The sequence below is a fragment of the Pongo abelii genome, chromosome 12 (assembly GCF_028885655.2).
Source record: "Pongo abelii isolate AG06213 chromosome 12, NHGRI_mPonAbe1-v2.0_pri, whole genome shotgun sequence".
NCBI lineage: Eukaryota > Metazoa > Chordata > Mammalia > Primates > Hominidae > Pongo > Pongo abelii.
Window position 1 is genome coordinate 40,483,771 of NC_071997.2, and position 25,267 is coordinate 40,509,037.

A 25,267-nucleotide genomic window follows, 5' to 3' on the forward strand; every position below is an offset into this window, starting at 1 on the left:
AAACTGAATCCTCATCTCTCAACTTATACAAAAATCAACTCAAGATGGATCAAAGACTTAAATCCAGGCCGAGCATGGGGGATCACAACTGTAATCCCAGCACTTTGGGAGGCCAAGGTGGCTGGATCACATGAGGTCAGGGGTTCAAGACCAGCCTGGCCAACATGGTGAAATCCTGTCTCTACCACAAATACAAAAAATTAGTCAGGCATGGTGGTGGGTGCCTGTAATCCCAGCTACTAGGGAGGCTCAGGCATGAGAACCTGAGAATTGGAAGTTGCAGTGAGCCGAGATTGCTCTACTGCACTCCAGCCTGGGTGACAGAGTGAGATTCTGTCTCAAAAAAAAAAAAAAGAAAAGAAAAGAAAAAAGACTGAAAATCTAAGACCCAAAGTCATAAACATTCCATTCCAGAAGATAACATCAGTAAAACTCCCCTAGACATTGGTTGAGGCAAAGAGTTCATTAACTACCAAGAACCCAAAAGCAAATGCAACAAAAACATAAATACACTGGACCTAATTAAGTTAAAAGCTTCTGCACAGCAAAAGAAATAATCAGCAGAGTAAACAGACAACCCACAGAGAGGGAGAAAATATTCTCAAACTATGCATCTCACAAAGGACTAATATTTAGAATCTACAAGGAACTCAAACAAATCAGCAAGAAAAAAACAAATAATCCCATCAAAAAGTGGGCAAAGGAAATTAACAGACAATTCTCAAAAGAAGATATACAAATGGCCAACAGACATATGAAAAAATGCTCAACATCACTATCAGGGAAATGCAAATTACAACCACAATGAGATACCACCTACCCTTACAAGAATGGCCATAATTTAAAAATCAAAAAATAATACATGTTGGTGTGGATGTGGTGGAAAGGGAACACTTTTACACTGCTGTTGGGAATGTAAACTAGTACAACCACTATGGAAAACATTGTGGAGATTTTTTAAAGAACTAAAAGTACAACTACCATTTGATCCAGTAATCCCACCACTGGGTATCTATCCAGAGGAAAAGAAGTCATTATATGAAAAAGATACTTGCACACTCATGTTTATAGCAGCACAACTCACAGTTGCAACAATTTGGAACCAGCCTAAATGCCCATCGACCAATGAGTGGAAAAAGAAAACGTGGTATGTGTGTATATATATATATATACACACCATGGAATACTACTCAGTGATAAGAATGAATGAAATAATGGCATTCGCAGCAACCTCATGGAGTTGGAAACCATTATTCTAAGTGTAGTAACTCAGGAATGGAAAACCAAATATTGTATATTCTCACTTATAAGTGGAAGCTAAGCTACGAGGATTCAAAGGCATAAGAATTATATATTGGACTTTGGGGACACCGGAGAAATGGGGGAAGGGTGGTTAAAGATTAAAAAACTACGTATTGGGCACAACGTACACTGCTTGGGTGATGTGTGCACCAAAATCTCAGATATCACCACTAAAGAACTTATCTATGTAACAAAAACCACCAGTTCCCCCAAAACTATTGAATTTCTTTTTTAAAAAGGTAATTAGATAGCTTATAGACAAGGACCATTGATTACACGCTGGTAGAAATTTCACTTTACCATTTCAGCCACCATATGCCTGCTGTGTGCCCGGGGCTTGGGATTCAAAGACAAATGTTTCCAGTTCCCTTCTTCCAACAGGTGCTTGTGGCCTGGTGGGAAGCAGGCAACACATGCACATAGATCAAAGGAAGCACCAAGTGGCTGTTTTCATGAAGGGTGTGGTGAGCACAGAAAGGAAGCCACCTGTTGGCCTGGAGAAGTTGAGGAAGGGCTCTCAGGGGATGTTAGAATTGAGTGGTAACAGTCAGAGGAGAGGGGTGAAGTGCCATGCCTGGCATGCCTGCCGAGAAACTGAGGCCACATGCAGTTCTCATTGCAGGCCAGCCTCCAGCTAGAACACAATTCTGGTGTTGCAATGCAGGTCAGTGTCCTGTATTAGTTTTCTACGCTGCATAACACATTGCCACATGGATTCTCTGCTCGGTGTCTCACAAGGTGGGAATAAAGGTGTCAGCAAATTGTGTTCCTTTCTGGAAGGCCCTGGGGAAGAATTCACTTTCAAACTCATTCAAATTGTCAGCAGAACTTAGTTCCTTGCAGTTCCCTTCATCCTCAAGGCAACAGCGTCCCATCCAGGCACACTAAGTCTTTCATAAGCTTCAAATGTCTCCTCTCCCCTCTGTCTTGCTCTTTAGGTTTTAAGGGTGATTCCATCCGGCCAACCCAGATAATTCAGTATAACCTCCCTATTTTAAAGTCAACTGATTAGAAACCTGTCCACAAGGCTCTTTTGCCTTGTAAAGTAACAGATTCATAGTCTCAGAAATTAGGGTGTGAATTCTCTTAGAGGACTATAATTCTGCCTGCCAGTCTCCCACCTGGAACTTGCCAGAAATCAGCACCTAGCACTAAGTCTTTATTTAATTTTTATGTTTAGAGAGCAGTATTGCTCTGTTGCCCAGGCTGAATTGCAATGGTGCAATCGCCGCTCATTGCAGTCTCAACCTCCTAAGCTCAAGCCATCCTTCATCTCTGCCTAGAGTAGCCAACTATAGGTTTGCCACCATCCCCAGCCTTTTTTTTTTTTTTTTTTTTTTGAAGAGATCTGGTCTGGATATGTTGCATAGGCTGGTCTCAAACTCTTGGGCTTGAGCAATCCTCTTGTGTCTTGAGTTGGTTCCTTCCGGTGGGTTCATGGTCTTCAAGAATGAAGCCACAGACCTTGCTGGTGAGTGTTACAGCTCTTAAAAATGGCAGGGACCCTGCAGTAGCAAGGTTTATTGTGAAGAGAGAAAGAACAAAGCTTCCACAGCATGGAAGGGGACCCAAGCAGTTGCGGCTGCCAGCTTGGGGGGGGGGCGGGGGGGCGGTGGCCAGCTTTTATTCCCTTATTGGCCCCTCCCATGTTCCGTTTCTGTCCTATCAGAGTGCCCTTTTTTCAATCCTCCCCGTAATTGGCTACTTTTAGAATACCGCTGATTGGTGCATTTTACAGAGCACTGATTGGTGTCTTTTACAATTCTCTTGTAAGACAGAAAAGTTCCTGATTGGTGCCTTTTACAATCCTCTTGTAAGAAAAGTTCCCCAAGTCCCCACTGGACCCAGGAAGTCCAGTTGGCTTCACTTGTCACTCCCGCCTTGGCCTCCCAAAATGCTGGGATTATAGGCATGAGCCACTGGCTTGGCCTAGCACCAAGTCTTGATGAACCACCCAGAGGAACATCACACCTCATGCCAGGTGACAGGGATTGTCACAGTCCCTCCAGGACTCTCCCTCCTCTGGGAGGAGTCAGTGAAGTTGGTTGGTACAGGAGCCCAGGACCACCTGCTTTGCCCGCCAGGGCTTACCTGACAGTTGGCCGGCAAGTACTTACCATTATTATTGTTTTAACTTCATGATCAAAGTTTTAAAAAATCAGGATTGGTCTCATTAAAACTCAGATTTCTGCTTTCTCTTGAAAATTCAGCAGCTCTGGCAACCCCGAGTTCCAGGTCAGGCTGGAACTGGGGGCACCCCATGGGAAGAGGGGAGGGCGCGCGCCCCCTCTCAGGAGGTATTTGCCCAGAGAGGCCCCACTAGGAGCCCACACTACGCTCTCCTGGGGGCTCCCCTATGACGGGGAGGGAACTAATAATTACTGGGCCCCCGCCAGCGGAAACCATGGCTCCTACATTAGCTGGTTTAATTCTCCAAACAGGTCTTGGAGGAAGGCATCCTTCTATTCTACTGATCAGAAAGCTGGATATAGTCCCACTGCCAGGCTACACAGTTGGTGCCATTTGCGGAGGTGACCTTTGACCTTTAACCCACGCGACCACCGGCCCGAGCTCTTACCCCCCCTGCCCCTCGCGCGTCCCACTTCCCGTCCCCGCCGGATCCGCTTCCCTGCCCTGGGCCCAGCGCTCCGCCAGGGGAGGGGCCGGAGCCTGGGAGCCCGCCCCGCCGTCGCCCGTCCTCCGCCCGCAGGCCCACCCGCAGCAGTCACGTGAAAGACCGAGCGCCACGCGCCCAGGCGGGGCCTCCCGCCTGCACAAGGAGGGCAGAGTCCGTTGCGGCTGCCGCCCCGACGCCAGCGCATCCCCGCTCGCCGCGCCCGCCGCCGCGATGTCTGGGGCTAGCCTAGCCGCGGTGGTGAGCCGCCTGCCCCCGCAGCCCGGCGAGGAGCCGCAGACCCATGAGGTAAGGAGGACTTCCCGGCTGTGCTCGGAGGGCGCTCCGACGGCAGCGCCTCCTGCTCCTTCGTTGCCCTCCTGGTGCCGGGCGCCTCCGGGGCTCCCAGGGAGAAAGCGAACCCGCTGGAAGCCACGGCCAGCTGCAGGGAATGAGGGCTCTTGGGGGTCAGCGGGACTAGGAACCCCTCTGCTTTCGGTCTTTCTCCGTTCCCTGCTCATTGGGCTGCTCAGCTGGGAGGCGCACCGCCAGCTAGAGCGCAGCCCGCACGTTGTAGTAGTCAAGCGACCCGACAAGCCTCCCACTCTCCGGGGCTGAGCAGGGATCGATGCCAGGGCTCCAGATTAGGGGCCATTCTCACTCAGTGAGGCGCGCACCCTTGTTTTGGTGACCAATGCGCGCCCCCACAGAACTCCAAGGCAGCAGGAAAACAACCAAGGGTCCTGCTGCGGGAAAACGCCCTGAAAGAAAGCTGCAGGATGTGGGCCCCGGGAATGCTGATGCAGCCCCGGCTCTTCCGATGCCTGCGGGACACAGCAGAAGGGCTGCGCAGCCGCTCAGGGTCTGTTTCGCTGCGATAGCCTGAGCTTCTTCGAAAGAGTTTGAGCTTCCAAGCGACCCTTCTTCATCTATTTTCTTGCACTGGACAAGAACTAAGACAGTGGAGAAGGAGGCAGGACTTCAATGGCAGGAGCCCCTGCTCTGATTCAGGAAATCTGAGGCCTGAATTACAACATGATGGACCGTCAGAAGTCATGAAGACCATGGTGACAACGTCGGTCAGGCCCTGGCACAGTGCCTGGCACAGTCATGACAGCCAATCTTTAGACCCCTCAGGGTCCATGCTGCGTCTCCTTTGCGTTGTGCAAGTGCGTGGGAGGTGGAGAGCGTTTTGGTTCAGTCTCCCTCTTAGTCTTGAACTAGCCCCCTTCAGCTCTGGGCTGCTGCATTATCACCCCTGCCGCTTCCCACTGGGCTCTTGAAGCCTGCTGGAGAGGGTCCACAGGGCAGGCTTGTGTGTGGAGTTGAAAAGCTCTGCGAGGCGGGGTGAGGTGGCTCAAGGCTGTAATCCTAGCTACTCCACAGACTGAGGTGGGAAGATTGCTTGAGGCCAGGAGGTTGAGGTTGCAGTGAGCTATGATTGTGCTACTGCACTCCAGCCTGGGCAAAAGAGCAAGACCCCATCTAAAAAAAAAAAAAAAAAGCTCTGGTGCATACGCCTCCCTCTCTGGCCTGCAGGTCTCCCAAAAGGGCTTGACCACATCCAACAGATGCATTCTACCATATGTCCTATCCCTCGAGGGAGCAGGTAAAGGAAAGGAGTGGGAAGTTCCTTTGTCCCCAGCTTTGGCCTTGGCTTCTGCCATCTGAGATAACATCATTGATTGAGTCATTAAATCAGAGAAGGCATCTAGATCTTCTTCCCTCCCCAGGTTCTGACCTCGGGCACTCAATGGCCAATATAACTGGGTTAACCTTATTTAAGAATTAGTTTGGATTCATGTAACTAGAACCTGCCTAGTCACCTGAAATTCATTAACCCCTTCTCCTTTCAAATAGTTATTTTTAAGACTCTTTTGTGATTGGAGTTTCTTTTTTTGACTACTAAGATGGCAATCTGCTTCTTTGGGGGAATTTACCAACACTTTCAACTTTGAAATAGAAATAACCCAATGCTAGTGATTCTCAATTTTGCCATTGGTTAGCATTAGCTAAGGAGCTTTTAGGATTGTATCCAGTTCAGCCTCTACCCCTGAGATTCTGATATAATTGATATGAATGCGTCCTGGGCAGTAGTAAGTTTCAGGCTACTGAGTGATTCAAAAGTGCCACCAGGGTTGAGAGCCTGTGTCTTATGCCATTCCTTTGTGACAGTTCTATGTTAACCTCTTGATACTTTTATGTGCTTCTTTTTGAATGTTATTGTTCTTAAACCTGTTCATGCAGATCCTGCATTACCCTGCTTTGCGGTCTTAATCCACTGGTGCTCCCTTTTAGCAATTTGCAGAGCTGTTATTTGCAGTAACCAGGAGGGTTGAGAAAGTGTTCCACTCAGGTGGTCCAAGGAGCAACATAAAGCCAGTGGCCTAGGTAGCAATGCTTCAGTGAGGGAGAGGAGTGGGGTTTGTGATGACCTGGATGGCATATCCCCTGCCCAAAGAAGACCACAGCTACCCACCTCCAGTTGACCATGGCTATCATAGATTGCAGAAATGGCCAGAAAGTCTTCCCATCCCTGAATACATACCCTTTTTGCAATGTGCCTTTGCAACTCCTTATATCAAGAGGTGGGATCTGTTTCTCCAGTGCTTGAATCTGGGTTTGGCCATGAGACTTGCTTTGGCTGATGGGACATTAGTAGATGGGATACAGGCAGAGGTGTGAAAGGCACTCAAACATTGGTGCTTGCTCTCCTGATGTGCTTGGGAAACTTTGACCATGACCCGTGGAAGAGCCCTGGCTAGCCTGCTGCAGGACGCATATGGCCAAGATATGTGAGCGAGGCAGTTCTAGACCATCCAGTGCCAGATGACCACAGAGATCAGCTAAGTTGACCCAGACCAGGACTGCCCAGCTGACCCACAGAATTGGGGAAAATAATAAGTGTTTATTCAGGTGACCAAGAATCAGGGTGGGTAGCAAAAACTTATTGAAATACAGCGCAGCATGGCTGAATGTTACAATCTTTTAAAGAAGCCAGAAGTTCAAATTTTTGTGTAAGCTCCAGCTTTTAAAAAATTGGAATGAGTAACCAGCATCTAAAAACACTCTCTGGGCCAAACAAAACACAACTTTAAGCTGCACTTGGCCTGTCAGTTGTTGGTTTGCTACTTTCTTTATAGAGGAACATAATGTCTTTACCCTAACACCGCATTGCCACCTACTCACTCACCCTTCTCCCACAACTGCTGTGCCCTGTCCTATCCCCAGCAGCTGTTTCTTTGTATAAAATGTCCACAATGTATGTCAAGACCCCAGCTTTTCCAGGCAGTCTTTTTGTATGGAAATAGAAGCTGCTGGGATTGCCAATCTTCATGGAGAAAGTGAAATTTGAGACAGGTGTCCAGTGAAGGAAAGTGGAAAAAATACTCCTGGTTTTTAGTGAGCGTGAGATCAGGCATGGAGGTACGTTCATAGAGGGACAGTGGACAAGTCCACCAATTTTGGCCAGAGAAGAGTGTTCCTATAGGGGAAATGGGGGAGATTAAATTGGAGACAGGAGTAGAGGAGAGATTGTGGAGCCCCCAAATGCTAAGCCAAGGGTTTTGCACTTGATTGGACAAAGAGAAATCGCTCTAGGCAGAGAGAAATCACCTGATGCTTTTGAATGGGGGGGGGGTCTCATGAGGAAAGCAATAATCTGTTCTATCAGTATGCAGGAAGAGCTTGTGGGAGGACACGGTGTACTGAGGGAGACAGAAGGTACAGTAGCCTCTCTTATCCATGGTTTTTTTGGTTTTGTTTTCTGTAGTTCCAGTTACTCTAGGTCAACTGCAGTCCAAAAATATCCAGTAAAAATTTACAGAAATAAGCAATTCAAAGTTTTCAATTGTGCACTGTTCTGAGTAGCACGGTGAAATCTCCAGATGTCCTGCTCTGTGCACGTCTGCTCTGTGCACCTGGGACGTGAATCATCCCTTTGTCCCACGTATCTATGCTGTAGACACTACCTGCCCACTAGTCACTTAGTAGCCGTTGGGTTATCAGATTGAAAAGACATAGTATATACAGGGTTTGGTACTATGCTTAGTTTCAGGAACTAACTGGGGGTCTTGGAACCTATTCTTCTCAATTAAGGGGAGACTACTGTGTAGTGTTTTTAGTAAGGAAAGGAGCATTGGAATTGGAAAGAAAAATGGAGAAGTGGAAGAATTTAACTTAAACTTTATGGGAACTTCTCTTTACCTTAAGTTATAGTTAATTATGTTAATGTTCTTACCTGTATAACCAAGACATATTGGTGGTTTTCAAAACACTTCTTCTTTTTTTTTTTTGTTTTTTTTTTTGTTTTTGAGATGGAGTCTTGCTCTGTCACCCAGGCTGGAGTGCGGTGGCGCGATCTCGGCTCACTGCAAGCCCCGCCTCCTGGGTTCACGCCGTTCTCCTGCCTCAGCCTCCTGAGTAGCTGGGACTACAGGCACCCGCCACCACACCTGGCTAATTTTTTGTATTTTTAGTAGAGACGGGGTTTCACTGGGTTAGCCAGGATGGTCTTGATCTCCTGACCTCGTGATCCGCCCACCTTGGCCTCCCAAAGTGCTTGGATTATAGGTGTGGGCCACGGCGCCCAACCTCAAAACACTTCTATCAACAACTTTGCATTTTGCCTAGGTTATTTTTGACTGACTGACTTAAAGGTATTTGGGGGCTTACAATGGTTTATTACTACCACAGTTAATACTGAAGGAGGCATTTGCTGGGTTCATAGAGAAGGAACTTTCTTGCTGTCTCCACTGACAGCCTCTGGAATCCTGCATTCTTTTCACCCTCTAAGGGATTCTGAGGGATTCGTCTTCCCCAGAATGAAGGCTTACTGAGTTGAGGGGCAGGGATGGAAGAGAAAACACAAAATCCTTAACAACATTTTTAAGTCTTGGGAGGAGGAAAAGAAATATCACAGCTCTGAGAAGAAGAGAAAGAGAAAATCAAGAGAAGGCAATTATTGTCATGGTGCAATTAAAATAGAAAACAGGAGGGGTGTAGTGGTTGTTACCTGTGATCTCAACACTTGGGGAGGCCAAGTTGGATGGATTGCTTGAGCCCAGGAGATTGAGAACAGCCAGGACAACATGGCAAAACCTGTTTCTACAAAAAATACAAAAATTAGCTGGGCATGGTGGCGTGCATCTGTAGCTCCAGCTACTTGGGAGGCTGATGCAGGAAAATCGCTTGATCTTGGAGATGGAGGCTGCAGTAAACCATGATCACACCACTGCCCTGTCACCTGGGCAACAGAGCAAGACCCTGCCTCAGAAAAAAAAAAAAAAAGAAAAGGAAGGAAAATAGAAGAAATACTAGGAAAATGGCCATATTTACATCAGTGGTTTTCAGTCTTGACTGCATGTTCAAATCATTTGTGAACTTTAAAAGATTAATCCTAGGAGGGTCCGTTCCAAGATGGCCAAATAGGAACAGCTCCAGTCTGCAGCTCCCAGTGTGATCAACGCAGAAGACGGGTGATTTCTACATTTCCAACTGAGGTACATGGTTCATCTCACTGGGACTGGTTGGACAGTGGGTGCAGCCCATGGAGGGCAAGCTGAAGCAGGGCGGGGTGTCACCTCACCTGGGAAGTGCAAAGAATCAGGGGATTTCCCTTTCCTAGACGAGGGAAGCCATGAAAACTGTACCTGGAAAAACAGGATATGCCCACCCAAATACTGTGGTTTTCCAGTGATCTTAGCAAATGGCATACCAGGAGATTATATCCCGCCCCTGGCTCAGTGGGTCCCACACCCACAGAGCCTTGCTCACTGCAAGCGCAGCAGTCCAAGATCGAACTGCGAGGCGGCAGCCTGCCTGGGGGACGGGCATTCGCCATTGCTGAAGCTTGAGTAGGTAAACAAAGCAGCCAGGAAGCTTGAACTGGGTGGAGCCCACCGCAGCTCAACAAGGCCTGCCTTCCTCTGTAGACTCCACCTCTGGAGGAAGGGCATAGCTGAACAAAAGGCAGCAGAAACTTCTGCAGATTTAAAACATCCCTGTCTGACAGGTCTGAAGAGAGCAGTGGTTCTCCCAGCACGGTATTTGTGCTCTGAGAATGGACAGAGCACCATCCGTTGGTGCTTGAGGAGGAGCACTGCCTCCTCAAGTGGGTCCCTGACCCCCGTGTAGCCTAACTGGGAGACACCTCCCAGTAGGGGCCGACTGACACCTCATACAGCTGAGTGCCCCTCTGAGAGAAAGCTTCCAGAGGAAGGATCAGGCAGCAACATCTGCGGTTTTGCAATATTTGCTGTTCTGCAGCCTCCACTGGTGATACCCAGGCAACCAGGGTCTGGAGTGGACCTCCGGCAAACTCCAACAGACCTGCAGTTGAGGGACCTGACTGTTAGAAGGAAAACTAACAAACAGAAAGAAATAGCATCAACATCAACAAAAAGGTCATCCCCACCAAAAACCCATCTGTAGGTCACCATCATCAAAGACCAAGGGTAGATAAAACCACAAAGATGGGGAGAAACCAGAGCAGAAAATCTGAAAATTGTAAAATCCAGAACGCTTCTTCTCCTCCAAAGGATTGCAGCTCCTCGCCAGCAACGGAACAAAGCTGGACAGAGAATGACTTTGATGAGTTGACAGAAGTAGGCTTCAGAAGGTCAGTAATAACAAACTTCTCCGAGCTAAAGGAGGATGTCCGAACCCATCGCAAGGAAGCTAAAAACCTTGAAAAAAGATTAGACGAATGGCTAACTAGAATAAACAGCATAGAGAAGACCTTGAATGACCTGATGGAGCTGAAAACCATGGCACGAGAACCATGTGACGCTTGAAGAAGCTTCAGTAGCCAATTCAATCAAGTGGAAGAAAGGGTATCGGTGATTGAAAATCAAATTAATGAAATGAAGTGAGAAGAGAAGTTTAGAGAAAAAAGAGTAAAAAGAAATGAACAAAGCCTCCAAGAAATATGGGACTATGTGAAAAGACCAAATCTATGTTGATTGGTGTACCTGAAAGTGATGGGGAGAATGGAACTGAGCTGGAAAACACTCTTCAGGATGTTATCCAGAAGAACTTCCCCAAACTAGCAAGGCAGGCCAACATTCAAATTCAGGAAATTCAGAGAACACCACAAAGATACTCCTCGAGAAGAGCAACGGCAAGACACATAATTGTCAGATTCACCAAAGTTGAAATGAAGGAAAAAATGTTAAGGGCAGCCAGAGAGAAAGACCAGGTTACCCACAAAGGGAAGCCCATCAAACTAACAGTGGATCTCTCGGCAGAAACTCTTCAAGCCAGAAGAGAGTGGGGGCCAATATTCAACATTCTTAAAGAAAAGAATTTTCAACCCAGAATTTCATATCCAGCCAAACTAAGCTTCATAAATGAAGGAGAAATAAAATCCTTTACAGACAAACAAATTCTGAGAGATTTTGTCACCACCAGGCCTGCCTTACAAGAGCTCCTGAAGGAAGCACTAAACATGGAAAGGAACAACCGGTACCAGCCACTGCAAAAACATGCCAAATTGTAAAGACCATCGATGCTAGGAAGAAACTGCATCAACTAACGGGCAAAATAACCAGCTAACATCATAATTACAGGATCAAATTCACACATAACAATATTTACCTTAAAGGTAAATGGGCTAAATGCCCCAATTAAAAGACATAGACTGGCAAATTGGATAAAGAGTCAAGACCCATCAGTGTGCTGTATTCAGGAGACCCATCTCACAGGCAGAGACACACATAGGCTCAAAATGAAGGGATGGAGGAAGATCTGCCAAGCAAATGGAAAGCAAAAAAAAGCAGGGGTTGCAATCCTAGTCTCTGATAAAACAGACTTTAAACCAACAAAGATCAAAAGAGGCAAAGAAGGCCATTACAAAATGGTAAAGGGATCAATTCAACAAGAAGAGCTAACTATCCTAAATATATATGCACCCAATACAGGAGCATCCAGATTCATAAAGCAAGTCCTTAGAGACCTAGAAAGAGACTAAGACTCCCACACAATAATAATGGGAGACTTTGACAACCCCCTGTCAATTTTAGACAGATCAACGAGACAGAAGGTTAACAAGGATATCCAGGACTTGAACTCAGCTCTGCACCAAGCAGACCTAATAGACATCTACAGAACTCTCCACCCCAAATCAACAGAATATATATTCTTCTCAGCACCATATCGCACTTATTCTAAAATTGACCACTTAGTTGGAAGTGAAGCACTCCTCAGCAAATGTAAAAGAACAGAAATTATAACAAACTGTCTCTCAGACCACAGTGCAATCAAACTAGAACTCAGGATTAAGAAACTCACTCAAAACCACTCAACTACATGGAAACTGAACAACCTGCTCCTGAATGACTACTGGGTACATAACGAAATGAAGGCAGAAATAAAGATGTTCTTTGAAACCAATGAGAAATAAGACACAACATACCAGAATCTCTGGGACACGTTTAAAGCAGTGTGTAGAGGGAAATTTATAGCACTAAATGCCCACAAGAGAAAGCAGGAAAGAAATAAAATTGACACCCTAACATCACAATGAAAAGAACTAGAGAAGCAAGAGCAAACACATTCAAAAGCGAGCAGAAGGCAAGAAATAACTAAGATCAGAGCAGAAATGAAGGAGACAGAGACACAAAAAACCCTTCAAAAAAATCAATGAATCCAGGAGCTGGTTTTTTGAAAAGATCAACAAAATTGATAAACCACTAGCAAGACTAATAAAGAAGAAAATAGAGAAGAATCAAATAGATGCAATAAAAAATGATAAAGGGGATATCACCACTGATCCCACAGAAATACAAACTACCATCAGAGAATACTATAAACACCTCTACACAAATAAACTAGAAAATCTAGAAGAAATGGATAAATTCATCGACACATACACCCTCCCAAGACTAAACCAGGAAGAAGCTGAATCTCTGAATAGACCAATAACAGGCTCTGAAATTGAGGCAATAATTAATAGCTTACCAACCAAAAAAAGTCCAGGACCAGACGGATTCACAGCCGAATTCTACCAAAGGTACAAGGAGGAGCTGGTACCATTCCTTCTGAAACTATTCCAATCAACAGAAAAAGAGGGAATCCTCCCTAACTCATTTTATGAGGCCAGCATCATCCTGATACCAAAGCCTGGCAGAGACACAACAAAAAAAGAGAATTTTAGACCAGTATCCCTGATGAACATCGATGCAAAAATCCTTAATAAAATACTGGCAAACCGAATCCAGCAGCACATCAAAAAGCTTATCCACCATGATCAAGTGGGCTTCATCCCTGGGATGCAAGGCTGGTTCAACATATGCAAATCAATAAACATAATCCAGCATATAAACAGAATGAACGACAAAAACCACATGATTATCTCAATAGATGCAGAAAAGGCCTTTGACAAAATTCAACATCCCTTCATGCTAAAATCTCTCAATAAACTAGGTACTAATGGAATGTATCTCAAAATAATAAGAGCTATGTATGACAAACCCACAGCCAATATCATACTGAATGGGCAAAAACTGGAAGCATTCCCTTTGAAAACTAGCACAAGACAGGGATGTCCTCTCTCGCCACTCCTATTCAACATAGTGTTGGAAGTTCTGACCAGGGCAATCAGGCAAGAGAAAGAAATAAGGGGTATTCAATTAGGAAAAGAGGAAGTCAAATTGTCCTGTTTGCAGATGACATGATTGTATATTTAGAAAACCCCATCATCTCAGCCCAAAATCTCTTTAAGCTGATAAGCAACTTCAGCAAAGTCTCAGGAGACAAAATCAATGTGCAAAAATCACAAGCATTTCTATACACCAGCCACATCATGAGTGAACTCCCATTCACAATTGCTACAAAGAGAAAAAAATACCTAGGAATCCAACTTACAACGGATGTGAAGGACCTCTTCAAGGAGAACAACAAACCACTGCTCAATGAAATAAAAGAGGACGCAAACAAATGGAAGAACATTCCATGCTCGTGGGTAGGAAGAATCAATATTGTGAAAATGGCCATACTGCCCAAGGTAATTTATAGATTCAATGCCGTCCCCATCAAGCTACCAATGACTTTCTTCACAGAATTAGAAAAAACTAAAGTTCATATGGAACCAAAAAAGAGCCCTCATTGCCAAGACAATCCCAAGCAAAAAGAACAAACCTGGAGGCATCACACTACCTGACTTCAAACTATACTACAAGGCTACAGTAACCAAAACAGCATGGTACTGGTACCAAAACAGAGATATAGACCAATGGAATAGAACAGAGGCCTCAGAAATAACACTACACATCTACAACCGTCTGATCTTTGACAAACCTGACAAAAACAAGAAATGGGGAAAGGATTCCCTATTTAATAAATGGTGCTGGGAAAACTGGCTAGCCGTATGTAGAAAGCTGAAACTGGACCCCTTCCTTATGCCTTATACAAAAATTAATTCAAGATGGATTAAAGGCTTAAATGTTAGACCTAAAACCATAAAAGCCCTAGAAGAAAACCTAGGCAATACCATTCAGGACATAGACATGGGCAAGGACTTCATGACTAAAACACCAAAAGCAATGGCAACAAAAGCCGAAATAGACAAATGGAATCTAATTAAACTAAAGAGCTTCTGCACAACAAAAGAAAATGCCATCAGAGTGAACAGGCAACCTACAGAATGGGAGAAAATTTTTGCAATCTACCCTTCTGACAAAGGGCTCATGTCCAGAATCTACAAATAACTTAAACAAATTTACAAGAAAAAATCAAACAACCCCATCAAAAGGTGGGCAAAGGATATGAACAGACACTTCTCAAAAGAAGACATTTATGCAACCAACAGACACATGAAAAAATGCTCATCATTACTGGTCGTCAGAAAAATGCAAATCCAAACCACAGTGAGATTCCCTCTCACACCAGTTAGAATGGCAACCATTAAAAAGTCAGGAAACAACAGGTGCTGGAGAGGATGTGGAGAATAGGAATGCCTTTACACTATTGGTGGGAGTGTAAATTAGTTCTACCATTGTGGAAGACAGTGTGGCGATTCCTCAAGGATCTAGAACTAGAAATACCATTTGACCCAGTGATCCCATTACTGGGTGTATACCCAAAGGATTATAAATCATGCTACTGTAAGGACACGTGCACACGTATGTTTATTGTGGCACTATTCACAATAGCAAAGACTTGGAACCAACCCAAATGTCCATCAGTGATAGACTGGATTAAGAAAATGTGGCACAAATACACCACGGAATACTATGCAGCCATAAAAAAGGATGAGTTCATGTCCTTCATAGGGACATGGATGAAGCTGGAAACCATCATTCTGAGCAAACTATCTCAAGGACAGAACACCAAACACTGCATGTTCTCACTCATAGGTGGGAATGGAACAATGAGAACACTTGGACACAAGGCAGAGAACATCACACACGGGGGCCTGTCATGGGTTGGGGGGATGGGGGAGGGATAGCATTAGGAGAAATACCTAATGTAAATGACGAGTTAATGGGTGCAGCAAAACAACATGGCACATGTATACATGTGTAACCTGCACGTTGTGCACATGTACCCTAGAACTTAAAATATAATAATAATAATAATTAAAGATTAATCCTGAGTTCTACCTCCCAGAGGTTCTGATGCAATTGGGGTCTGCATGTGACCTGGACTTCAGTAGGGTCTTTAAAAGCTGTTAAGATGATTGTCATATGCTGTGGGGATTGAGAATCACCACTCCCACAGTTGCCAGTGCTTCCCATAGTTGGGATGCTGTTTTGAGGTTTGCAGCCACATTTAAGCTGCATCTGGGGAAACATCTGCTATTTGGTCTTTGCTATTTTCATGGTAGATATGGACAATGGTTCGCATGTAAACTTGAAAAGTATGCGCAGTTGTGGAATGGGGTGTCTAACATAATCCACATTCTTGGGTTGGGTAAAAACAGTTTGTTTTATGGGAAAATACAAATGGCCTTAGTTCAAATAAACATGCACATTACAGTAAAGTCTGTCTTCTAAGAGTACCGCTTCCCACACGGAACGCAGGACACTTAGAAATTGCGCACAAATGGGAGGGAGGAGGAGAAGGAAGACAATTAGAACCAAAACATAAAGGAGATGCGATTTTAAAAGGAGATAGATGTCAGAAATGTAATACCAGTTAAGAATGGGAAAGCTTTGAAACGTTAGTGTAAAGGTGAAGTGGCTATTATGATAGAATCAGCAGACTTTAAAACAGGAGGGATGAGTTCAGATGGCAGTTGGTGGGGGTGATGAGGTGCTGGTCATTCAATGTCTGGGGTCTGGGATCTGTCTCATGGAGATGATCCCCAGGGCCTGACTGACTGAGGCATTGCTGGTGAGTGTTTTTTTCCTTTCTCTACCTGGAGGGCATATGAAGGATGCATCTCAAATCTGTGAGTGTTGAACTGCTTACGTTTGTGGACAAATGGCCTCACTGGGACTGTAGGGATGTTTGTAGCATCACTGGGGACAACAGTGGCCTTAAAAGATCTTTGCCAGAAATATTTTTTTAAAAGCCTCAATGTCAGAACTCTTCAAGTATGATCTTTTTGAGGCTTAATGGAATTTTCTTAAAGTTGGTGTGTGTTCATTAAAAAAAAAATCAACTCTTGCTGATGCGAGGCATTTTCTACCTAAATTATATTTCTAAGCATAGAACTGTATTCTTCCTCAGTGTTAAATATTTTCAATGAAAAAAATAATTGATATTAATGGTTTTCCTATTAGAATGTTTTTTAAATATGTAAAAGAAAAATGTTTGGCTGGGCACTGTGGCTCACGCCTGTAATCTCAGCACTTTGGGAGGCCGAGGCAGGCGGATCACTTGAGGTTAGGAGTTTGAGACCAGCCTGGCCAACATGGTGAAACACTGTCTCTACTAAAATTAGAAAAACTAGACAGGCATGGTGGCGCGTGCCTGTAATCCCAGCTACTCAGGAGGCTGAGGCAGGAGAATTGCTTGAAACCGGGAGGCGGAGGTTGCAGTGAGCCGAGATTGTGCCACTACACTCCAGCCTGCGTGACAAAGTGAAACACCGTCTCAAAAAGGAAAAAAAAGAAAAATGTGTGATAAGTGTTAAACACATTTACATGGTGCTTCTTAGATTTTAATAAACTGCCTGTAAGAATTGCCATACCAGCCCTGAGCATACCTGTTACTCAAAAAGTGATCAGCTCTTACGGCAGTTAATTCATCTATGAGATTATTGTTCTACATCAACTTTTTAAATCCAAGTATTTGTCTTTCATTATGGGCATTTTAACAGCTTTTTTAGATTATAATAGATACACACTAAACTACATTTATTTGAAGTATGCAGCTTGATGAGTTTTGGTGTATGAATACCCTTGTGATAGTAATGCCATGATAAGAATAATGAACATATCAGTCACCCCTGTATGTTTTCTTATGCCTATTTGTAATCTCTCTCTCTCTCAGTTCTCTCTCTTTGTTCCACTCTTTTTTTTTTTTTGAGGCGGAATCTCTGTCTGTCGCCCAGGCTGGCCTGCAATGGCACAATCTCGGCTCACTGCAACCTCCGCCTCCCGGGTTCAAGCTATTCTCCTGCCTCAGCCTTCCAAGTAGCTGGGATTACAGGTGCATGGCACCACGCCGGGCTAGTTTTTGTATTTTTAATAGAGACGGGGTTTCATCTTGTTGGCCAGGCTAGTTTCAAACTCCCGACCTCAAATGATCTGCCCACCTCGGCCTCCCAAAGTGCTGGGATTATAGGCGTCAGCCACCATGCCCAGCCTGTTCCCGTCTTCCTCCCTCTGCCAACACATGACCACTGATCCGGGTTCTGTCACTGTAGGTTGGTTTTCATTTTCCAGAATTTTATGCAGATGGAATCATACAGTAAGTACTCTTTTGGGGGGATGGTTGGCTTCTTTCACTCGGCACAGTTATTTTGAGATTCATCCATTTTGTTGCATCTAGTAGTTACTCATTCCTTTTTATTGCTGAGTAGTATTCCATTGTAGAGATACAACACACTTTGTTTATCCACTCACCTGTCTGTGGACATTTTGGTTTCTAGTTTTGGGCTGTTAAGCTGGGATGAACATATGTGTATATGTGCAGCTTTGGGGTGAGGTGTCTAACATGAGCCACATACTTGGGTTGGATGTACTAGTCTTTGTGTGGACATATGCTGTCTTTCCTTTTGGGAAACACTTTAGAGTAGCATGTCTAGGTCATACTTTTTAACGTTTTAAGAAACTACCAAACTGTCTTCCAAAGTAAATGTGCCATTTTCTATTCCAACCAGCAATGTATGAGAGTTCCAGTTGCTCCACATCTTTGGCAAAACTTGCAAATATAAAAGGAATTTTGTGTTTTGTGTTTATATGTATATAAATATATAAAGTAGTATAAATATATATAGTATATAATTTTGTGTTACAGATTTGTTTGTATGTATATGTATATATACAGTAATGCGTCACTTAACAACAGGGATATATTCTGAGAAATGGATCACTAGGGGATTTCATCATTGTGCAAATATCATAGAATGTACTTACACAAACTTAGATGGCATAACTTACTAGACACCTAGGCTGTAGCCTATTTTTCTAGGCTACAAACCTGTACAGCATATTACTGTACTGAATATGGCAGGTAACTGTAACACAATGGTGTATTCGTGTATCTCAACATAGAAAAGGTACAGTAAAAATATGGTATAAAAGGTGAAGGATGAATAGGGCACTTCCCATGAATGGAGCTTGCAGGACTGGCAGTTGTCCTGGGTAAGTCAGTGAGTGAGTGGTGAGTAAATGTGAAGGTCTAGGACATCACTGCACACGACTGTAGACTTTAGAAACACTGTACAGTTGACTACATTACATTTATAAAAAATATTTTTCTTTCTTCAATAACAAATTAACCTTAGCTTACTATAAATTTTCTACTCTACAAACGTTTTGATTCTTTTGCAATAGCAGCTTAAAACACATTGCATAGCTATACTAAATGTTTTCTTTCTTTATATCCTTATCCTATAGGCTTTTTTCTATTTTTAAACTTAAAAAATGTTAACTTTGTAAACTCTTTGTTAAAAACTAAGACACAAACGCATGCATTGGCCTAGGCCTACACAGGGTCAGGATCCTCAATATCACTATCTTCCACTTCTGCATCTCGTCCCACTGGAAGGTCTTCAGGGGCCATAACGCTCATGGAGCTGTCATCTCCTGGGATAACAATGCCTGCTTCTGGAATCTTCCTGAAGGACTTGCCTGAGGCTGTTTTACAGTTAACTTTTTTTTTAATAAGTAGGAGTGCAATCTAAAATAACCATAAAAAGTATAGTGTAGTAAATACATAAACCAGTAACATAATCATTTGTTATCATTATCAAATATTATGTACCATACATAATTGTATGTGCTAGACTTTTATACGACTGGCCGTGCAGGTTTGTTGACACCAGCATCACCACAATTGTGTATTTTGTTGTGCTATGACCTCACTAGGTGGTAGGAATTTTTCAGCTCATTATAATCTTATGGGAACCCTGTTATATATGTGGTTCATTGTTGACCAAAATGTTATGGGGCACATGACCGTATATATATTTGTATATACTTGTGTACCTAACCATATATTAATATATGTATGTATGAATATACCATTTAGGTACAAATACATGCTCTAGTCAATGCTTATTTACATTTCCTCTGAGAGCCTATATTTGAATTCAAGAAAGTGGAGTGTGTCTGGACCTGGTCCCACTGCAGGATTCTCGGTGCTCAAGGAGACATTGGAGGTGTGGAGACAACACTGTTTAGATGTTGGCTACCTCTGGGAGAGTGGGTCTGGGGAGAGGCGAAGGGGAGCTTCCTTTTATACTCAATGCATACTTACAAAGGGAAAAGAAAAGTATCCTCTCCTCCTCCGACTTGGTCTCCCTTACTCTGTCTCGATGGGGAACAGGACCTTCTCCTGGCAGCTGCCTATGTTTTGGATGCCCAGTACAACAGAAATGTTCCATTTGAAACTCACCTCAGGCCATCAGGTAACTAACACGTTAAACCATCATGTAGAACCACCTGTCCTTCAGCACTTGATACTCTTGAATTTGAACCCAAACTGAAGGCATTGTTTACACAGATATTTTAAGAAGTATATAGGGTACAGCACATAGATTTGGATGTAATCCAATACTTTTTTATTTGAGACAGGGTCTTGCTTTGTTGCCTGGGCTGGAGTTCAGTGGTGTGATCATGACTTACTGCAGCCTTGAACTCCTGGGCTCAAGTGATCCTCCCACCAAGGCCTGGGATTAGATACGTGAGCCACCATGCCTGGCCGAATTTTTTTTTTGAGTTATAAGAGCATGGGCCTCACACGCAGGGAAGCATTCAATAAATAGATTAAGATCAGACAAATGAGTAAAGTGAGCAATACCCAGCATAGAAGCTAGGGCATTCAGGGAAGAACTTGCCATTGTCTTTTCCTTTTATGTCATCCTCTTAGAGTTACCTCAAATGAAAAGGCTTTTTTGTCCTGTCCATTGTCTCGTGATGCAATCCATATGTTTGCTGTTCTCATGGGAATTCAGCTTTTTTTCTATCACCCCCTACAGGTGCTCAGCCTGTTTATCACTAGGGCTTAGCATCAGGGCCTCCCAAGGCAGCCAATACTTCAGCCCTGGATGTTGCCGAGCATGTTTGGGGTACTGTCCCCACCTGGGGAGAGACTGGCATGACCTTTTGCCAGATCTCTTCTGAGTCTATCATGTTAAGATGGGATGATGTACATTTTAAAATTGGGTTAGGCCACCATGCCATATCATAATAGGCCACTTTAACTGAGGGTTTAATCCGTGTCCGTCACTGTTCAAAGTCCTCTGCAAGTATTCTCTTATTACTATCACAACAACCCCATGGGAAGGTATAATCTTAGCTTGAGACTGTTAAGAAAATGTGCTTTGATTTTTTTGTGTTAGTGTTTGTAGTATATGATCATTAAATACTGCCTCCTGCTCCCTAGAATTTAAAGGAAACATGACTAAGCCTTAACTTTCTTATTTTACCCAGCATTAGTTCTTTAAAGAGATGTTTGGGTGCTGTGTAGCTCCTGTTCGTTATTTATAATCACTTTAGTCTTTTTCTTCTCCAGACGTTACTATTTTTATAACCACTAGACAACGCAGGTTGCCGCATACTTCTTTATTTGTGTAGACTTCGCTCTTGCCCTGTTTGAAGAGCCTGAGTTGCTTCCCCTGCCTTTCTTGGTAAGCATGCCACAGCAGATGGCTAGCCAGATTTGGTCATAGATGATTGGGCCTTGTGCCTCTTCTTTTTTTCCCCTCAAATTTCAACAAGTATGAATTAGATGTTATTTTTTTTTTTTTTTGCTGGGGGGTTAGAGAAGTTCTGTCTACTCACCAAACACATGCTTCCCTCATAAGGCATTTTAAGTGCAATGGGAGATTTTGGTCTTCTGTGCACACACACACAAAATCAGAGATGGTTCAATGATGTTTTCAAAGCCAATTTACTTACTGCCAATTAGATGATGTTCTCATATAGTGTAATATACAACTTGTACATGCCACATTTTCAGCTTTTTTTCATAGTCATAAATTATTAGAGTATTTGTTGGTGCTTAGGGGCTGATCACATTTGATTTTGAGTAATGTATCAAATTCACCAGCCAATCCAGAGAGGTCTAAATAGTAGACCAATGCCCTGCTCATGTTGATTTCTGATTCGTCATTACTCTTACCTCTGTCTTAATAGCTATCATTTGCTCCCTGCTTGCTATCTGCTGGGTGATCTCAGTGCTTTCTCTGTATTCTCCTTAAGACTTACAGGGATTCAATGAGATGTGCCTGCTGTTATTATACCCATTTTAACAGATAAGGAAGCTGAGCCTAGAAAGATTGTATAACTTGTCCAAGGTTACTAGGCAACAAAGGCAGAACTAGGCTTCAAGCCTAAGCCTGATTTCAAAGCTTTTGCTTTTTAACAACCACACAGACCCTTTTTTATTCTTCCTTATTTCAGTTATCAATTGCACAAACATATTTACAAACCACCCTAAGACTCAAACACTTAAAACAAGGGTCGGGAAACCATGGCCTGTGGGACAAATTCAGCTGCTGCTTATTTTTGTACAGCCTATGAGCTAAGAATGGTGCTACAAATGGAATGTTTGTGTCTTCCCAAAATTCGTATTTTGAAACCTAACCCCCAGTGTGGAGGTATTTGGAGGTGATCAGATCATGGGGGCAGAGCCCATCTCATGAATGGGATTAGTCCCCTCATAAAAGATGCTTCAAGGAGCTCCCTTGCCCCTTCTGTCATGTGAGAACACCACAAATAAAAGGCTGTCTGTGAACCAGAAAGTGGGCCCTCATCAGACACCAAATTTGCCAGTGCTTTGATCTTGGACTTCCCAGCCTCCAGACCTGTGAGAAATAAATTTCTGTTGTTTATGAGCCACCCAGTCTATGGTATTCTGTTATAGCAGCCTGATCAGACCAGGACAAATAGTTTTTACATTTTAAAATGACTAGGAAAAAAGACACTGAAGATTAATATTTTGTGACACATGGAAGTGATATGAAATACAAATTTTGCTGTCTGCAAATAATGTTTTATTGGAACATAGCCACACTTATTCATTTATGTGTTGTCTTTGGCTGCTTTGGAGCTACGTCAACAGTTTAGTGGTTGTGACAGAGACTGTAAGACTTGCAAAGCTTCACATATTTACTTTAACGGGAAGAGTCCCCTGACCCCTAGAGCTTTAGAGAACAACAGTCTTTTATTATCTCCCATGACTCTGTGGACATTGGCTCAGGTGGTGTGGCTGGGGTGGTACATGTCTGGAAGCTCTTAGATCTCTGGAGGCTGGAACATCCAAGGTGGCTCTCTCACGTGGTTGGCAGGAGCTGCTGGCTGTAGCTGTGGCCCTGGCCCTCTTCTATGTAGCTGCTCCACGTGGCTTAGGCTTTTCCCAGTGGGTGGCTGGGCCCAGGAAGGAGCATCCCAGTGTGCTGCACCATCAAACCTCCACTTGCGTCACACTTGCTGATGTCCTGTTGTCCAATGCCAATCACATGCCAAAACCTGAGTCAACTTGGGAGGCCACTGCAAAGGGGGTGAAAACTGTAAGTATGGCTCACTGGGGCTGCCCAAGTGACATCCACCAACTGTCTTACAATAAAGATCTGGCAATTTATGAATTCTCTGGATAGAAGACTTTTACCCCAATAACAGTCAACACAAACACAAAATCTGAAGAAACAGAGCTGTGCATTCACAAACCTGGATGGAATGTTGTCTATCCCTCCCTAGCACTGGTCCACTCTGGCCAAGGCAGGAATCCCACAGAGTGGTCTTCTTAGCCATTTGCCTCTTTTCCTGAGTCCTCATCCCCTATCTGTTATTTGGTCACGTATAACTTTGGGTTGGCTGCCTGAGTTTCAGAGTGTTCCTTCAGCCAGCCCTTGTACTGTAAATCTCCAAAGTCCAGTGTGTTCTGAGGGCTTTGGCCCCCATCCAGCATTACCATGCAAGTCTTGTTTTAAGCAAGGATGTCCTGAAATTGCATAAGGCCCTTTTGCAAAGCTGGACTTGACACTGGGTCTTCTATAGCTCTTCAAGAGTCAACAGACTGAGAACTAGAACATTTGCAAGGGGCTGCAGCCCAGTCTGTGCATAGACCCATGACGGCTGGAACTAGGGGGCAATGATAATGTCCCCTGCTGCTTTCAGGCCCACAGCCAGCCCCTTCCTCCTGTCTCTAGCTCTCACTCAAGACCTTTCCCTCTTTTTAGCCTAAGTCAAGTTGTCCCTTTCTCCATCTCTTCCTATCTTCCACCTGTCTCTCCCTATTGATGGAGGAACGTGCCCTTGTTAGGAAGTTGTTACTGCATCCCAACAGCCTCAGGCAAACCTTGGGCTGCAGTCACGGGCTTCAAGTCTAGCAGGTACAGGAGTCTGGAGTTGGCACCCGTAATCTACAGAGGGAGGCCCATCAGGACTTTGGTCTTGATCTCAGTGGGCTCCATCCTTGTCTCTAACCAGCCTCATATAGGCGGCAGGGCTGCAGTGGCAGTGATGTTTATGGAAGGACCCATTATTCCCAAACACATCTTTGGGGAATTACCTTACCGTTAGAGAAATGCGACTTCTAGGTGTCTGGAATTTGAACATGGGGAATTTGAGCATAGACGATCCCTGCCTCTGAACTCCCCCTTTTCTGGGGAAATGTGTTCTTGGTCCTCAGCCTGCTGGTGCAGCCCCTCCCAGGAATCCCTGCCAGTATGGGTCATGGAGTTTGTGACCCAGTGGCAGATTTCCCTTTCAGAGGAAGAAACCATTCTAACTGGCAGAAAACGTTGCTGCAATTTTCAGTAAAATTAAGGGACATGGCAAATTCTCAGAAGGTGCCAGGCAGGAAAGGTAGGGTAGTGGCAGGGGTCAGGGGGTAGTACTAGATAACTAAAGCTGAGCCTCCCCATGGCAAGCCCTCGTGCTCAGCCTCTGTTTTCTCCTTGCAGGCCACCTCAATAGCAGGAGTACTCTGCCTGACTGCATACTTTGGCAGACTGGTACATTTTGCAAAAGTCACTCCTCAAATGGTTTTCTGGAAGGATACAAAAAACATCTGCACCATGGTAACCATGGTAGCAAGTGTTCATTGTAGTACTTGTAAGAGTTTATGACCGAAGGCAGGAGCCATGAAGAAAAGAGACTCGATAAATTTGCTTTTGGTGAAACAACAACACTTCCATACGGTGAACGCCATAAGCACAACTGCAAGCAAACCACAAACTGAAGAACAAATACGGCAAAATGTGGCAGTGCAGACATTTCAGCCTATCAAGAGCACTTCCAAATTACAGGAAAAAAAGATATCTCAATAGATAATTTTTCTGAAGATAAGTGAAGGCAACTCATAAGGAAAAAATATGTAAAATGGCCGATAGGAAAGATGTTTAACGTCACTAATTAAAAATTACAGAATAAAACAACAATAAAATACCATGTGTTTGCCTATAAAACAATCTTAGCAAGATTGAAAACAAACTGTAATTTCAATTTTTAGTTTAGATTCAGGTGGTACATGTGCAGGTTTGTTACATGGGTGTATTTCATGATGGTGAGGTTTGGGGTACAACTGATCCCATCACTCAGGTAGTGAGCCTAGAATCCAGCAGGTAGTTTTTCAACCCTTCCCCTCCTCTGTCCCTTCCCCTCAGGAGTCCCCAGTGTCTACTGTTGCCATCTTTGTGTCCATGAGTACCCAGTGTTTAGCTCCTGCTTATAAGTCACAACATGCAGTATTTGGTTTTCTGTTCTCTGTTAATTCATTTAGGATGATGGCCTC

The 25,267-nt window shown here is 44.0% G+C and overlaps 1 protein-coding gene across 1 annotated transcript; it reads left to right on the forward strand.

Annotated features, from left to right (window-relative positions):
* The first annotated feature begins 1,715 nt into the window (after positions 1 to 1,715).
* LOC129056091 (uncharacterized) lies at positions 1,716 to 24,941 on the forward strand. The gene is made up of 4 exons (XM_063713389.1): positions 1,716 to 1,828; positions 3,874 to 4,225; positions 21,044 to 21,158; positions 24,438 to 24,941. Exons 1-3 carry the CDS (start codon positions 1,716 to 1,718, stop codon positions 21,059 to 21,061), a joined length of 483 nt encoding a protein of 160 aa, XP_063569459.1. The 3' UTR covers positions 21,062 to 21,158; positions 24,438 to 24,941.
* Positions 24,942 to 25,267: the final 326 nt, after the last annotated feature.